Below are 17,605 nucleotides of genomic sequence, written 5' to 3'. Positions count from 1 at the left end.
TGTTTACTTAATATAAAGTGTAACACTTTCTTTACCAAAAAGTGCTGTTAGTCCTGTTACACATATGTACTTTCATTACCAAAAAGTGTTGTTACCGATGTCCTGTTACACATTTGTATTTACACATACCATTCAGTGGGTTGTTACATATGTGTAGTTACACAAACATTACAGCTGTAGATACTATGTACCAATGTGTACTTACACTGTGGTTACATACTATGTGCACCTCTAGTTACTATGTAAGTACACAGGTATGAGGGCCACTTAATATAAAGTGTGACTAATCATTTTGCTCACCACTTTCTGAATCAAAATAGTGTTTTTTGATTGGCTATTGTATAGAACAGATGATTATGATTCCGTTATGAGTCAACATCTTTAATGTACTCTTTAAGAAAATGGTTCTAAATAGTGTCAGATTAGGGTTCTAGGAGATATGACATTTAAATAACATTTTAATAATTGTTTATTTTCATTAATATTATTAATGTTGTTTTTACTCCTCTGTCTGCTTGGTCTTATATCTTGTAGCCTCTATTAGGAATTAAAGGGTTAGTTCACCCAAAAATGAAAATTCTGTCATTAATTACATTAATGTGCTGCGTCACACGGTTGATTTGAACGAAAACAACGTATCCGCGTGACAGCAGCTGACACAGAATAGCGTATGCTGTTTACGTTGATATTCTACAAAATGGCACCAGGGTGACGAATTGTTGAATAAAGTCTTTTTTTTTTCTTTTGCGCACAAAAAGTATTCTCGTAGCTTCGTAAAATTACGGTTGAACCTCTGATGTAACATGGATGGTTTTGCCGATCTCCTTGCTACGTTTCTGGACCTTGATCGTGGTAATTACATTGCCGTCTATGGGAGGGTGAGAGAGCTCTCAGAATTCATCAAAAATATCTTAATTTGTGTTCCGAAGATGAACGGAGGTCTTACGGGTTTAGAACGACACGAGGGTGAGTAATTGATGACAGAATTTTCATTTTTGGGTGAACCAACCCTTTAACTATAAAGCAAGTTGTCAATTAGGTACATTTATTTTTATTGACATGAGAAAATCCACAGTAACTGAATACATTAATAAATGAAAACTGACACTGAACATGAATAAAGACATAAAATACATTTAAAAAACACAAAATAGGTGCAATTGGAAAGGGCATGATTGGTTGGAAACCAGTTACAACTTAATAATGAGGGAGTGAAGTGAAGAAGTGTAAACTCCAACACAAAGAACTTTTTTTCCACATAAAAGGGTTCTTCAGGATGAAATATTCTTAAAGGGGTCATATGATGCGATTTCAAGTTTTCCTTTCTCTTTGGAGTGTTACAAGCTGTTCGTGCATAGATAAGATCCCTGAAGTTGCAAAGACTAAAGTCTCAAACCCAAAGAGATATTCTTTATCAAAGTTAAGACTGGTTCACGCCCTCCTAAAATGCCTCATTTAAACACACCCCCACATGTCTACGTCACAATGTGGGAAGATTTGCATAACGTTGCCCAAATGTTCACGCAAAGAAAGAAGGCGTAACTTTGATTCTCGCTGTAGTATTGTTGCCGCCGCCATGTCGTGGAGACGCTGTTTCGTTATGAAAGTGAAGCTACTTTGTTTGGCCTTCCAAAAGAGGACACAACTAGAAATCAGTGGTTAAGTTGTATTTACAGTTGTATTTACTGTTTCCTGGGAGAGTACCCTATAATGCCGGTGTTCCTACAAATAATGCTGACTCACAGCCAGTAAGTGCGCTTTCATATTTAAAGGATTTGCCACTGATGATTCAAACGCGAGTTTTGAGCAATGTAGAGTAGTGCTTGTTGTTTGTCATTTCTCCGATCACAAATGCAGACATGGTTTTATGTTTACGCGGCACGATGCAGCGCAACGCGTAAAAAGACAGTATAAGTCATTATAATCAGTACTTAGGTCCCCACTGGATGCTACAAATGCCTCGTTTACAAAGGGTTTTATTGGTTTTGTCTCATCGCTCCGGCCGGACAGGGCATCATCACAGTATGGTGAGGGGCGTAACATTTCCGCCACACGCTTGAGGTATTCGGCCAATCACAATGCACTGGATCGCTGGCCAATCACAGCACACCTCGCTTTTCAGGCCGATGAGCTTTGTAAAAATCGACGCGTTTCAGAAAGGCGGGGCATAGAGGAGAAACAATAATGTACAGTATGTGGAAAATATTATTTTTTTTTTTAACCTTAAACCGCATAAACACATTTCATTACACTAAATACACAAAATAATGCAATGCCATATGACCTTTTTTAGCAACGTCATATGACCCCTTTAAATGGAGCCGTGTAAAGAACCTTTAAAGAACCATTTTTATAGTAGTTTTATTTAATAATTTAAGAAAACAAAAGTGACGTGACATGTGGCCAAGTATGGTGACCCATACTCAGAATTAGTGCTCTGCATTTACCCATCCAAAGTGCACACACACAGCAGTGAACACACACAAACCGTGAACACACACCCGGAGCAGTGGGCAGCCATTTATGCTGCGGCGCCCGGGGAGCAGTTGGGGGTTCGGTGCCTTGCTCAAGGGCACCTCAGTCGTGGTATTGAAGGTAGAGAGAGCGCTGTACATTCACTCCCCCCACCTACAATCCCTGCCGGTACAAGACTCGAACCCACAACCTTTGGGTTATGAGTCCGACTCTCTAACCATTAGGCCACAACTTCCCCACAAACTAAAATAATAGGTACAAACTAAAATAATTTCAGAAAACCTGTAGTACATCTATATTACATCTACATCTATAGTACATCTCCATACAATAAAATGGTTTAGTCTCATCACAATCAGCATCATGCACTTTAGAAGAGGACCTTTTGACAACACAACAATATTCATTATAATAATTTGTTTGGCCTTTGTCCCAGTTGACATCAGTTGCAACATCACCTCCGCTCCATCTCCATGTCCATGACCAATAACTTCTCCTAAATCCAATCCAATACAAATCCTCAGTGATCTGCGGATTATCAGAGAGCAGTTGCATTTCTTCATTGCTTAGAGTGGACAGGTCATCTTAGTAATTCTTGCAGTAGGACTGTGCATCTGACCACGTCATACTGTTATTCATGTAGTAGTGTTTTATGTGGAGGCTGGCGTTCAGTCCAAAGAGATTTAAAAACAGAAAAACAGTGATTGTAGTCTTTGGTGCCATATTGCCAAAGTATCCAGTGTTTTAACATCAGCAGGAATGCCCAAAGTGAGGACTACAAGTCTAGATTTCTCACTTGTAGTCAAGTGGCTGTTAAGAGTTGTGAAACAACCAAAGCAGACCACTCTTATGAAAGAGCTGTTTACTTCCACAAATATCAGAGCTAGACATATTACTTTGCATTTTAATGGATATAATCAAGTGAAATTACTTAAACTATGTCTACTTGGATTTAGACTTTTCATAAGGATTGCTGTTTTTATTGCATTAATTAATCACAGAGCTCTTCTTAACTTGTGTTTTGCTCTTAGATTCCCATTCTGGCATTATGATGGGCACTTGTCAGCTTCTGTCTTTGTTAGAACTGTTTCTAGAAGAGCTCATTTAAACCAAATTTTTTTTCTCTCTCTCAATTTTTACTTTCAAAAATGTAGTTCCTGTTTTTTTGTTGTTTTTTTTAATAGATATTATGAAATATTTGCCAAATTCTGGCCATAAATCACGATTCAGTCAGAAGGAAGTGCATATGATTTAGTGCATAAGGAAGTACATTTTTTTTTAAAGTGTGTCCATTTTAGAGCTATGTGGTTTTTAAGCTACCTGACGTATATTAACCATTATTGTTCATTAATGCAGGTAATGGAGAGAAATGTCCTTCTGTTTCTCCTCACCAGTCTGGAGGAGTTTCAGAATAAACCGATTGTGTGTGTGTATGCAGTTTTATCTGTGGAATATACTGGGCCTTCTAAGGTTTGAGTCTTTTATGTTTGCATGCAGGCTTCTATACGTAATTTTAAAGGTTGTCTTTATTCAGATACTCTTTATAATAACTTTTATAAACACTTGTCGGTAAATTCACTGTGGCATCAATATAGAACATTCAAGAGTGTCTTGAAGTTTTGGAGCAAAGCATTCTGTCAGTAATATTGGCGTTTGTTTTTTTCCTACAGGTATCCACATTTTATTTGATCACATTTTATCCACATAGTTATTTTGCCTTATAGGCACACCATATTTTAAAATGCTATGGGTGCATCAAACACTCTCAATCCCAGTGTACTTGCTGTCTGCTGTCACAGAAGGTACAATGTGTTTACGATTAAAATGATATTATTTTGGAGAACATTCTGACAGTTTGGGAAAAACTTAAATGGCCATCACATAATTTTGGGGATCAGCTAGCTTGAAAATATAAATTAAGTGGTCAAAAGCAGAATACGATTTAATAACACAAAAAAAGGTGATTATTTAAATTATTGTTTTTTCAAAAATCATTGGGGGACATTAGGACTGCATATGTTTTTTTTTATCTGTTTGGTAGACACTTTAAATAAAAAGGATAAAAATAATAATAAATGAGATATTCTCTTAAAACTTTCTCAGACTTCTCAACATTGGAAAAATGGTTAAGGTTTAATATCCCTTTTGCCCATCTTTAAAATCCATGTGTTATATATTTCTTAACAATTGAGAAACTATGTGCTAAGACTGCTTCATTTATGATGGTTCATGCAAATTCATATGTACAGTAGTATGCATATACACACACACACACAAATTATTTTACATATAAAATAAGTTTTTTCATCTACTGTACGTTTAACATTTTTATGAAAAGAAATTTGACCACAAATTTCCTTTTTTTTTTTTTAAGGATAATCATTTTTAATTTCTAAATTGAGTCCTGATGTCCTCTAGAAACAATCAAATAATTAATAATTACAATAATTGTCATGCATATGTTTTAAACATAACATAATTTTTGCTTGGCACAACAGAGTTTGCTGACTTTAACATTGCTCTTACAATTTGACGTGGTAAATCTAAAATTGTTGCTCGAAACGTCACCACAGCCTTGTCTGGGCCTGCAAAAATTGTCTTAAGAACGTCATTTAAAATTGAAAGCTGATCTGAGCCAGCCGGACATGAGTTCGCACACTTGTCTTATGGAGAGTATATTGATGTCGAATGTATTTAGAGGTTAGTCACGAAATGTGCTGAGAAAGAATGATCCTGCTGCAGCATGCCCAACCATGATAAAGAGTCACAGCTCATTTCATTCAACATTACAGAAAATTGAGCCTCGGTACATTTACATTTACATTTAGTCATTTAGCAGACGCTTTTATCCAAAGCGACTTACAATTGGGGGATACATAAAGCGATTCTTCTTAAGAGAGGCAAACAGACACAAGAAGTGGTTGTAATACCAAGTTCTTAGACATTGTTCAAATAAGTACAAGCTAGAAAGAGAAGGAATAAATAGAGTTTTTTTTTATTTTTTAATTTTTTTATGATGAAGTCAAGTAGCTTTGAAAGAGATGAGTTTTCAGCTGTCGCTTGAAAATTGTCAGGGATTCAGCATTCCGGATAGGGGTGGGAAGATCGTTCCACCAGCCAGGAACGGTGATCGAGAATGTTCTGGAAAGTGATTTTGAGCCTCTCTGTGATGGTACCACGAGGCGTCGCTCACTAGCGGATCTCAGACTTCTGGAGGGGATGTAAATTCGTAGTAGTGAGTGGAAGTAGGCGGGTTACATTTAGTCATTTTGCAGACGCTTTTATCCAAAGCGACTTACAATTGGGGGATACATAAAGCGATTCTTCTTAAGAGAGGCAAACAGACACAAGAAGTGGTTGTAATACCAAGTTCTTAGACATTGTTCAAATAAGTACAAGCTAGAAAGAGAAGGAATAAATAAAAAGAGAGATACTTTTTTTAAATTTATTTTTAATTTTTTTATGATGAAGTCAAGTAGCTTCGAAAGAGATGAGTTTTCAGCTGTCGCTTGAAAATTGTCAGGGATTCAGCATTCCGGATAGGGTTGGGAAGATCGTTCCACCAGCCAGGAGTGGTGAACGAGAATGTTCTGGAAAGTGAATTTGAGCCTCTCTGTGATGGTACGACGAGGCGTCGCTCACTAGCGGATCTCAGACTTCTGGAGGGGATGTAAATTCGTAGTAGTGAGTGGAAGTAGGCGGGTGCTGAGCCTGTGGCTGTTCTATATGGAAGCATCAATGTCTTGAACTTGATTCGGGCCGCAACCGGTAGCCAGTGCAAGGAGATGAAGAGAGGTGTAACATGGGCTCTTTTGGGCTCGTTGAAGACCAGTCGTGCCGCTGCATTCTGAATCATTTGTAGAGGTTTGTTTGTTGCTTGATGGGAGTCCAGCCAGAAGAGCATTGCAGTAGTCCAGCCTAGAGATGACAAGGGCCTGGACAAGAAGTTGTGCAGCATGCTCCGTTAGAAAGGGCCTGATCTTTCTGATGTTGTGCAATGCAAACCTGCAAGATCGAGCGGTCTTTGCAATGTGGTCTTTGAAGGTCAGCTGGTTATCAAAAGTTACACCAAGATTTCTGACCGAAGTTGATGGGGTAATTGTAGAAGAACCTAGCTGGATGGAAAAATCATACTGTAGAGTTGGAGTGGCAGGGAAGACAAGAAGCTCAGTCTTTGCCAGGTTGAGCTGTAAGTGATATTCTTTCATCCATGCCGAGATGTCTGCCAGGCAGCCTGAGATCCGTGCAGCTACCGTTGGATCATCTGGTTGAAATGAAAGATAGAGCTGTGTGTCATCAGCATAGCAATGGTAGGAGAAGCCATGTGCCTGTATGATGGGACCCAGTGATGTTGTGTACATGGAGAAGAGGAGGGGTCCAAGAACTGATCCCTGAGGAACCCCAGTGACAAGTTGATGTACTTTGGATACCTCCCCTCCCCAAGACACCCTGAAAGACCTACCAGTGAGATAGGATTGAAACCAGCTAAGTGGAATCCCTGTGATGCCCATTGAAGAGAGGGTAGAGTAAAACATTTTGGTCAGCTTTCAGTCACTACCCACATTCTCTTTTCATCCTCTTTCTGTTATTTTAGGAATAAGCATTTTGCATATTTGCTGTACTTGTCTGAGTCTGAAGGAATGGATTCAGTACGGCTTAAAGTCCCAGCATCAATATACATTTATTCCCCATACATTCTTATGGGTTGGTTACTTCTAATTTGACCTAATACAAGAGTATTAGGTCAAATAATGTGATTCACCTAAAAACCTTACAAACATCTGAATTTCAATGTATTCAAAAGAAAATATCAGACAAATTCCTTAAATTCATTTTTATGAAGCATAAGTGTTTCAGCTGATTGTCTTCATCTCTGTTTTGAAGGATCCAGTTTAACAGTACCACTTTTGCTGAAGGAAAGGAAGGAGAATCTGGAGAGCTGGAATAAAACACTGAAGAACGACTAACCAGAGAAACTGTTAGTACAGGTCCTCCCATTCACCAAAGCCAAAAATTTTAACCTTGGGAGTATTATATTGGAGGCGGAACTCCTCCCTGTGTCCAAACACAATTATGTTGGTTTAGTTTAATAGTACAATTAAAACATGTTATCGGCTACAGCACAAATACATTTGAACTGAAAAAAATGCCTAAGCTTTAACAAAAATACAAGCTTCACATTTCTGCTTTTTAAACAATCCAAATCATTTTCAAGAACTACTTCTTATCAAATGTCGATATCTAATTATCACCTAGTCACAACGATCTTCTGTGATTTTCTTTTTCATTGTGTTTAAGCACAGGCTGCACAACTTCGAAAAACATACACAAGCCATATTTTAATTAATAATGTTCTAGTAGGCATGTATTCACATAATTTACAAATATTTGCAGTACAATTCAAACACACAAATAATGAACTCTATTTAAAAAGAAAAAAGTGAACTACGGACATTGGATACATTATCGATAGGCTACCATACTCAGCATTAAGTTTATCGACATTAAGAGTGTTTACGGACTTTAGGCGTTCCTTAGGCATGCTTGCAAGAAATAAGGTCAAATAGAATAATATATTGCCTTTGTTAATTAATATTTACATTTTTTTTTTTTTTTTTACAGATTATTACTAAAACCAGCACACAGCTTAAAAACATTGTTCAACACAACCTATAAAGTAATTTAAATGATTATTTTCATTATTAAAACATTTTTAAATTTGTTACTCAAAGAAAGCAATTATATGGTGTCAGACCCCCTAGATGCTCAATATTGCTGCCACCAGATTCCAAAAGAAGATAAATCAGATATAACAGTATAATAGGCGCCTATATACTAAAAAGAATTTTAACTTTTTTTTTTTTCACAAAAAAGTTTTGAAAATACAAAAGTATGTCTAAAAATGGATGCATTATGCATGAAAATATTAACAGGGGTGCACATACGTTTTTTTTCAGTCTAGTTCTAATGAGAGCACCTTGAGAACACAAAATAAAAAGTGAGTATTAAATAAAAATACAATTATTTTATAATACACTTTAAAACTACAATGCTAATATGTACATGTTAATTTTTTATGAATTTTCGACATTTTCAATCCTAAAATCAGCATGTTTTTTATTTTGGTGGGTTGCTGGTAAATAGGTGTATGCATTGTCTGTTTTAGCCGAGTGAAACGCGTTACTGAATGAAATATCACAATTTTACAATTTGCTCTGAAACCGGCAACACATAGCCTAGATTTATGCTTTCAGTTTTAATGGAAATCTTATACAATATTACAGTTACTCGACCTAATACAGTGATTGTGCATTAACAGCTGTCAACCATGTTGGTACGCAAATAAGCAATATTTACCCAGTGCATTTTTTTTTATTTTGGCCACGTGTGCACAGCTGCGCACCACTTATGTGCACACCTGCATATTGGCATGCATTTTACATGAATGTCATAAGCTACAGTACTTTTCATCTGGCTAGAGTTGGCTACAGTTTTAGGAAAACATTTTGTCACAGAAATAGATTTCATCATGATGTTCAGCCATTAAAAGCAAAGCAAAGAATGTTTCTGAAAAGGACACTTCAAGAAACTCCTCCTATAGTGTCACACCTGCTGACCTTCTAAGATTAATCGAGTCAATCTTCGTATTTCTCCTTGATGCAGAGAAAGTGGAGTCTCCGCTCACAGTCTGTGGGTTTACAAACCCCCTGTGTTGTATCAAAAACCCCACAGCGCTGGTTCGTGGCAGGGCACTGGATCTGTCCACCCGAAGACCAGACATTATAATCAAAACCGGCTCCGTTTACCCAAAACCAATGACCAGCTAGGAAGCACAGGCCGCTCCACACTTCATCTGTATCAGCTACTGTGCCATTAATCTTTGCTTCTTCCATAACGTCTTCTGAGTTTATTATAGCCAGGTCAATGTAGTTTTGTCTGCAGTATTCCAAGGCCTCTTCCCATGTGCTTTTCTGATGCACCACAATCAGCTCATAGACCTTCATACAATAAAATCGTAAACGGGTTTTGCAGGGCTGGGCAAACAGAGTTCATTTGTTTTTATGGACAGCACCACAATTATAAAAAATATGGTGCTCCATATTCCCAAAATGTAATGGTTGCTTCTCCCCCTTCTGACCATATCCATTTGTAATAGTCTGCACTGTCTCTCTGAACTCCAATCCAGAAATAGTCCTCTTTAATTAGAGAATTGGAAGATAAATCCTGTAAATCTTTACTTCTGACAGTAGACAGGTAATCAGAGTGCTGTGTGCAGTGCTTCTGTGCCTCTTGAAATGACAAAGTCTCGTTCACGAGAAAGTGATACCTGTAGACGCTGACATTCAGCCCAAAGAGGCTCAATAAAAGCAGCACAATGACTGAAGCCTTCATGTTGATCTGGATGATCTCTAGTGCAGCAGCAGAATTCTGAATAAATGTGGTATTCTCCATTTATTTCAGGATATTGCTGACTTGTTACCACACCTTTTCACAAATTTCTGGCATGAACAGACCAATGAAAACCAGGACCGCTCTGACATTGAGAGTGACCTAGGCCCTTCAGTAATTACAAAAACAAATTTATTTTCCTAACATGCCTACTTAAGGCAAATCAGATGGCTCAAGAAAAGGACATACTTACAAACACATTTAAAGCAGTTAAGGCATATGATCTTGGAAATGTCTGGAAGAAGCCAAGACATTTTTTACTTTTAAAAATCAGCTATCCAGCTCTTCACTAGAATCATTAAAATATATGGAAAGTATTTATTTTGTATGAAGTAAATTAGCATATCTTCTTTTTCTGCTTACTGTTAGAGTAACATTAGATGGACACATCTGAAAACAAACATTTTCACTTCAACTCAAATGGATTTTTATAGTACTTTTCACAAAAATACTGTTCAAAGAAGATAAAATTAGAAGAAAATGATCTGAGCCCAGGGTGAATAAGATGAAGAGGCTCAATAAGGTTTGAAAATAATATATTAAAAAAATATATATTCAGGGCTAAACAGACCAGTATTCAGATTTTTACTGGCCCCACCACTAATAAAACAACTGGGTTTTACAGTTTAAATTCACAAATACAGTACTTGTGCTGAAAAACACTGGCATCGATTTTTACTGACAGTTCCAAAAGTCATTCCCATAATTTCAATAAAACTTAATATTTTTTAAAATTCCCCTGATCTGCCCTAAAAATCATTTAGTAGTTGTATAGTATTTAGTATAATAGTGACCATATAATAGTAAGTCTTCGCAGTTAAATACTGATAATATTTGTCTGTAGTGAAAACTGTAATTATATTCTGGCACATGTAATTATACTCACCAGTAGATGGCAGCAAACTATTAAGCGTTCATGGTTGCTGTGAAGAGATGAACCAAGGTCCAAATGTTCCACATTTATTCTCAGAAATCATGTCAGATTAAAAACTGAATCACAGGCTTCCAAATCTTCTATCAGAATATAACTGCATCGATATCTATATTATTTAAAGGGATAGTTTACCCAAAAATGAAAATTCCGTCATTAATTAACTCACCCTCATGTGGTTCCAAACCCGTAAGACCTTCGTTTATCTTCAGAACACAAATTAAGATATTTTTGATGCAATCCGAGAGCTTTCTGACCCTTCATAGACAGCAACACAACTGAAATGTTCCCAGGCGCAGAAATGTAGTAAGGACATGTTTTCTTGTTTTCAGAAAGTTCTTGTAGCTTCGTAAAATTACGGTTGAACCACTGATGTCACATGGACTATTTTAAAGATGTCCTTACTACCTTTCTGCACCTGGGAACATTTCAATTGCGTTGCTGTCTATGGAGGGTCTGAAAGCTCTCGGATTTCATGAAAAATATCTTAATTTGTGTTCTGAAGATGAACGAAGGTCTTACGGGTTTGGAACGACATGAGTGTGAGTAATTAATGACAGCATTTTCATTTTTTGGTGAACTGTCCCTTTAACATTCATATATTTACAAAGAATAAAAAATATCGAACTATTTTTTATGTAATTGAAAAGTTGTCCTCACCATGAAAAATTGAGTTTTTTTGTATGAATCAAAAGGACACACGTTCAGGTCAGCATCCAAATATGAACCAGAAATGAGCCCAACACCAGTCTCCTCCAAATGTATAAAATTCTGAATATCATATTACTCATTTAGCCATCAGTGCATTGGCTATAAATGATAAATAATGTTGTGACATCATTGTTTCTCTATTAGTATAGCCCAAAATAAACAATATTGACAAAATTGACCTTGAAATTACTTAGTATTAATCAGTGTTATTTTAGCATTGAGCCTACTATAGTTTATTAATGCTTAAAAAGGTTTTTATATTTTCTATACAAGTTTATACAAGTTATACATGTTTATAGTTTTTTTTATGTCAATGTTTATTTCCGTTTTTTTTCTAGTTATTTTAGTGCATTAAAGTTAAACAATCAATATGGGATATAATCTAGAAATATTTTATTTGAGTTAATTTCAAGTAACAAAATTTCAATGGTTTTAAGTATTTTAACCCCGGTATTACTTCACCAGATGTTTTGATTACAGAGTGAAAATGGGTACAACAGCCAGTTGTATGACACCCAGTTGCAGCATTTTACACTCACATAACAAAAGTTTCTTAAATTGACATTCATTGGAAATATCTACTACAAGTGTTAATATTAATTTATTTAAAATTGAAGTAACTACAAGCAGATAATGCATTAAAAGGACAATATCAATATTCGCATGAGACTTCACTCTACTGGCATTAATATTACTTCTTATATTTCATATTAGTTCTGAAATAAACTAATGTATTAAGCTACCTATTGCTTCTGGAATCCCTTACATTTAATTTCATGTTTAGCAGTTAAAAGCAAGCAAACAAGGTACCTAGCAAACATCATTCCTATCAAAAACATCACAGTTACAGTTGTTTGTGAAGCTTGAATGTGTCATTGTAAAAGGGGAAGTCTTGGCCTAATGGTTAGAGAGTCGGACTCGTAACCCAAGGTTGCGGGTTCGAGTCTCGTACCGGCAGGGATTGTAGGTGGGGGGAGTGAATGTCCCACCTTCAATACCACGACTGAGGTGCCCTTGAGCAAGGCACCGCATCCCCAACCTGCTCCCCGGGCGCCGCAGCAAAAAAAAAAAAGGCTGCCCACTGCTCCGGGTGTGTGTTCACGGTGTGTGTGTGTTCACTGCTGTGTGTGTGAACTTTGGGTCACCATACTTGGCCACATGTCACGTCACGTCACTTAAACCCCACAGCACTGATTCAAGGCAGGGCACTGGAGCTCTCTGCCCGAAGACCTTATATTGAAGGTCTGCTCCATTTACCCAAAACCAGCGATAAAGCGCAGATCCATCCACACATCCTCTGTCTGGGCTGCTGTGCTCTTTTTCATGGTTTCTGCCATAATCACATCCGAGCTCAGTACGACCAGATCAGTGTAATGTCATCTGCAGTATTGCAGGGCCTCTTCCCATGTGCTTTCCTGCTGCACCAGGATCAGCTCAAAGAACTCCATACAAAAAAATGGTATTGGCCAACTGCAAGCAATACTGTGAAATTTGCTGTTTTTGACACCGCCACATTGTTCACTGGAGGTTGGGTCTCCGATATCCCAACTGTAGATTGTTGCCGGTGTTCTGATAAATAATACTACCGGATCACCTGTAGACACATCCACATGCTCGTGTTTCGAGGATCTCTACGAAGTCCGACATAAAATAAAGGCTGGGTTTACACTTGGCATTAACATGCGATCAAGCAGATCGGATCATCAGTCAATCAGAACACACCTCGTTTAACACTTGGCAACATCAATGGACTTTTCTATCTGGATAACCGATTGGATCTGTCTTTCCCGCGCAATATTTGAATAAGTCTGCAGAGAATGGCCTGGTGCAAAGTCAACCTGAAATGGTGGGTTTTCTTTTGAAAAGCATTTTCCAAATCAAAGATAAGAGTACAAGCCTCACTAGCGCTCCACACGGGTGGGTGTTCTCCATCTTTTTTTTCCTGACAGTTCTCTGAACCATTACCTTAACAAATGACAATCTTCAGCTAAGAAAATCTGATGGAATAAAGACAACACAACATTCCTTCAAACAAACTGGTGAATCAAACAAATTGCATTTGGATTCACTGCAAATATCTAGACTACTGTTCAAAAGTTTTTGAAAGAAGTCTCTTATGCTCACCAAAGCTGTGTTTATTTGTTTAAAAACAGTAATATTTTGAAATATTAAAATTTAAAATAATGTTTTTCTGTTTGAATATATGTTGAAATGTAATTTTGTCCTGTGATGGCAAAGCTGAATTTTCAGCAGCCATAACTTAAGTCTTTAGTGTCACATGATCCTTCAGAAATCACATTTCTAATGCAAAAAAAATATGTTATCAATGTTGAAAATGTTGTGCTGCTTAATATTTTGTGGAAACTGTGATACCTTTTTCCAGGATTCTTTGATGAATAGAAAGTTCAAAAGAGCATTTATTTGAAAAATATATATTTTTTCTAACATTACAGATGTCACAATTTAATGCATTCTTGCTAAATAGAAGTACTGATTTCTTGCTGAGCACAGACATTTGAACAGTAGTGTACAGTCATGGCCAAAAGTTTTGGCAGTGACATAAATGTTGTGTCTTGCAAACTCTAAGCTGTTGTGGCGTTCATTCACATTGTTTCTAGATTATTGTGTAGAGTGATCAGATGCATTTGAAATAATTGCTAAAAGCTTCAATGGCCAAAAAATTTACTTTTCACACACACAAAAAAAACAAATTTCACTGTTTTTTGATCCCGACACAAAATGACCATCTAACATTAATTGACTAATCATATCAGCAGCACATGTGAATGTGTGAATGAGTACTAGTCAGATTAATCACTATCATATTAATTAGATTGTTAGCACTGGTTACCTCCAAAGAAACACGTGTAGCCATCATCGATTTGCATCAAAACGGCCTCACATGCAAGGAAAATGCTACAAAGAACATTGCACATGAAAGAACCATTTACCGGATCATCAAGAACTTCAAGGAGAGAGGTTCGGCTGCAGTGAAGAAGTCTTCAGGACGTCCCAGAGTGTCCAGCAAGCGCCAGGACCGTCTCCTCCTGAGGAGTCAGCTACAGAATTGTGTCAGCACCAGTCCCTCTGCATTGTATATCAGCTTGTCTGATGGGAAAGTTTCAAATCAGCTTAAGCTGGATTTGAAGTATTTATTAAGAGCAAATTTATGCAAACAGCACAAGCTTCTTGTGAGCAGAAAAACATACTTGGTGTGGCACAGGTGTATTTATTTTACATACTTAATTGGTCACAAGCAATTGGTCAATACATTTTACATGCACTGCGTGAAAGTGGGAAATAACATGATGCTTTCTGAAGCCATTTTTATGCGCTTTTTTTGTTATCGAATACTATGGTATACCTACTTTCAATCTATTAAACATGTCAGCATTCATTCTGATTTGAAAACAGATGGGTTTACCACTAGAGTTTGAGCATGTGCTTTGTTATGTAGATGCTACTCTGAATATGCATGTAAACAAATGGTGTCCTTGGTCGGTCAGAGCTTTCAGTGGGATCACCAGCCATACGCCCTGGTCCATACACCCTTCTTCTTGAACTCAGAGCTGGATCTCAGAGCCATTAGCGTCGCTAAGACGGAACGAGATACAAATGAGAGTCAAATGAGAGATTCCATGTGTACTGTAAATCACGTAATAATACTTTGCTTCTTGTTATCAATTCACGTAATAATACTTTGCTTCTTGTTATCAATTCACGTAATAATACTTTGCTTCTTGTTATCAAATCACGTAATAATACTTTGCTTCTTGTTATCAAATCACGTAATAATACTTTGCTTCTTGTTATCAAATCACGTAATAATACTTTGCTTCTTGTTATCAACACATTTTTAAAACACAAATTAAAGACTGATATGAAATAATAATTTGACTAAAACTAAGTGTCTCACCTTTGGCTGTTAGTAAGGCAGTCTCAGAGAAACCTAGTTTAGGACCTTCTGTAATACTGAAGAGCCAGTCGATGAACTGAAGGCATGAAGAAAGAAAGATTGGGGTTGATACGTTTTTGTTTTTTTTAAGAAATTAGTACTTTTATTTATAAAGGAAGCGTTAACTTGATCAAAAATGACAGTAAATTCATATAAATGTTGTTCTTTTGAACTTTCTATTCAAGGAATTAAAAAAATAATAATTTATCAGTTTCCATAAAAATATTTAGCAGTACTACAGTTTTCAACATTGATCATGTTAGAACGATTTCTGAAGGATCGTGTGACACTGAAGACTGGAGTAATGATGCTGAAAATTTTGCTTTGCCATCACAGGAATAAATTACATTTTAAAATGAAAATCAAGTGAATTTTAAAGTGCAATAATATTTCACTGTTAACTTCTTTACTGTATTTTTTAATAATAAATAAATGCAAACTTGGTGAGCATAGGAGACTTGTTTCAAAAATATTAATGCACTGTTTTATTATTTCACCGGCCCCAAACTTTTGAAAAAGTAGTGTAGATAGACAGGAAAATATTAACTCCGTTTTTAATTACTATGGATAGAGTGCAGATTCTTAGAGACTGTAAGTATTGCAATTTGGTGTGTAACTCAATGTGTACACATGACATTTCCATATTAGTTATACATTACATATTAGTTATAATATATACATACATGTTCAGATGTTCTAAACCATTTTCTTTGTTGTCTTAATGCTTTGCCAATACAAAATGTATCTTTGTCATGCCAATGAAGCTATCTGAATTTAAATTTGAACTCAATCCACACGATTTGTGCAATGGACATGAACACCTTAAAAAGAACAGCAGAACTACACATATTTAAATAGTAAAACGGGAGTTAAAAGATGCCATACCTTCTGTGACTGGGACTTCCACGGCTCTTTGGTGAGTAGTTGCTTTATGCTGTATGGGATTCCAAGTAGGCATGAGGCGAGCGACAGCTCAGTGGCATCAGGGTTGACATAGAGGTCATGGGACAGTTCTGTTGTCCGAGAGGACTGTTGCCAGGGAAACCACTGAGCCCTGATGCCAACGAGAAGCGGGGTGCAATGGTCAGCCCAAGACACCACTGCTGCAGCAAACACACCGAGGAGGAAGTCTGTGCCCTGAGAAGTGATGATGGACATTATGATTTTAAGTCAGTGAACGGGTAGTATCTTACTTCCTGCTGCTGTGTTTTATAGAGAAAAGAACTGTTTATATCATTAGGCCTACAGCAAGGCAACCAAAAACACTTGGTGCAGATGGCAGTGACTGCTCTTTAGAGAGACAAATCTACCTAAAAGAAACCAGAGCCAATAAATCAAAAACACCAGATTCTGCAGACATACCTCTATAAGATTGACACATTTAACAGAAGGAGATCCGTATGCTACATTTCGGATGTGGCCCATTAACTCCAAAAGCCACTCCATTCGTTTAGAGACCACTGAAAACAAACAAAACATTGTGCTTTCTGAATCAACATAATATGATTCAAGTTCATCAAAAAGGGGGCACTTCAAATGGTTATTGGAAATGGAAAACACAGGCAGTGGCTTGTAACTTTGTAACATAAGAATCAGTGTTATTTTAGCATTATTGAGATACTATAATATTTTTTATTACAAGCTTTTTATATTTTCCATTTTGAGTTCAATTTTGTTGTGTGTTGTTGTAATTTTTATGTTTATAATTTTTCATATTTCTATTTCAGTTTTTTAGTACATCAAGCTAAGCTAAATTAAAATGAGAAATGTTGCATAGGCAACTAGCTGAAATGTGTGTGTGTGTGTGTGTGTGTGTGTGTATACAGTGGGTACGGAAAGTATTCAGACCCCCTTAAACTTGTTGGGTCTTTCCCAAAAAGACTCATGGCTGTATTCGATCAAAAGGGTGCTTCTACTAAATACTGAGCAAAGGGTCTGAATACTTAGGACCATGTGATATTTCAGTTTTTCTTTTTTAATAAATCTGCAAAAATGTCAACAATTCTGTGTTTTTCTGTCAATATGGGGTGCTGTGTGTACATTAATGAGGAAAAAAAAATTACTTAAATGATTTTAGCAAATGG

General features: G+C 36.7%; 2 protein-coding genes and 1 pseudogene across 2 annotated transcripts in view; 1 reads left to right on the top strand and 2 right to left on the bottom strand.

Annotated features, from left to right (window-relative positions):
• Nucleotides 1-3,825: 3,825 nt before the first annotated feature.
• Nucleotides 3,826-7,442, top strand: LOC107597915 (very-long-chain (3R)-3-hydroxyacyl-CoA dehydratase 4-like; annotated as a pseudogene).
• Nucleotides 7,443-9,110: 1,668 nt separating this feature from the next.
• On the bottom strand, nt 9,111-9,867 carry LOC107597914 (macrophage mannose receptor 1-like). The gene is given in 2 exon segments (XM_016289118.1): nt 9,111-9,555; nt 9,557-9,867. Coding segments are annotated over 2 exon segments (756 nt in total).
• A 5,035-nt stretch (nt 9,868-14,902) lies between these two features.
• The window catches only part of LOC107597894 (focadhesin), a 47,474-nt gene continuing 44,771 nt past the window's right edge, over nt 14,903-17,605 (bottom strand). Inside the window, exons 40-43 of the mRNA XM_016289098.1 lie at nt 16,884-16,981; nt 16,407-16,658; nt 15,483-15,558; nt 14,903-15,160 (exon numbers count right to left, since the gene is read on the bottom strand). Coding sequence (XP_016144584.1) covers nt 15,087-15,160; nt 15,483-15,558; nt 16,407-16,658; nt 16,884-16,981 — 500 coding nt within the window. The 3' untranslated portion in view covers nt 14,903-15,086. The remainder of the gene's footprint in view (nt 15,161-15,482; nt 15,559-16,406; nt 16,659-16,883; nt 16,982-17,605) is intronic.

This window comes from Sinocyclocheilus grahami, unplaced genomic scaffold (genome assembly GCF_001515645.1).
Source record: "Sinocyclocheilus grahami isolate Dianchi unplaced genomic scaffold, SAMN03320097.WGS_v1.1 scaffold240.1, whole genome shotgun sequence".
NCBI lineage: Eukaryota > Metazoa > Chordata > Actinopteri > Cypriniformes > Cyprinidae > Sinocyclocheilus > Sinocyclocheilus grahami.
Note: the sequence above shows the minus strand (reverse complement) of the source record. Positions and strands in the feature narration are given on the sequence as shown.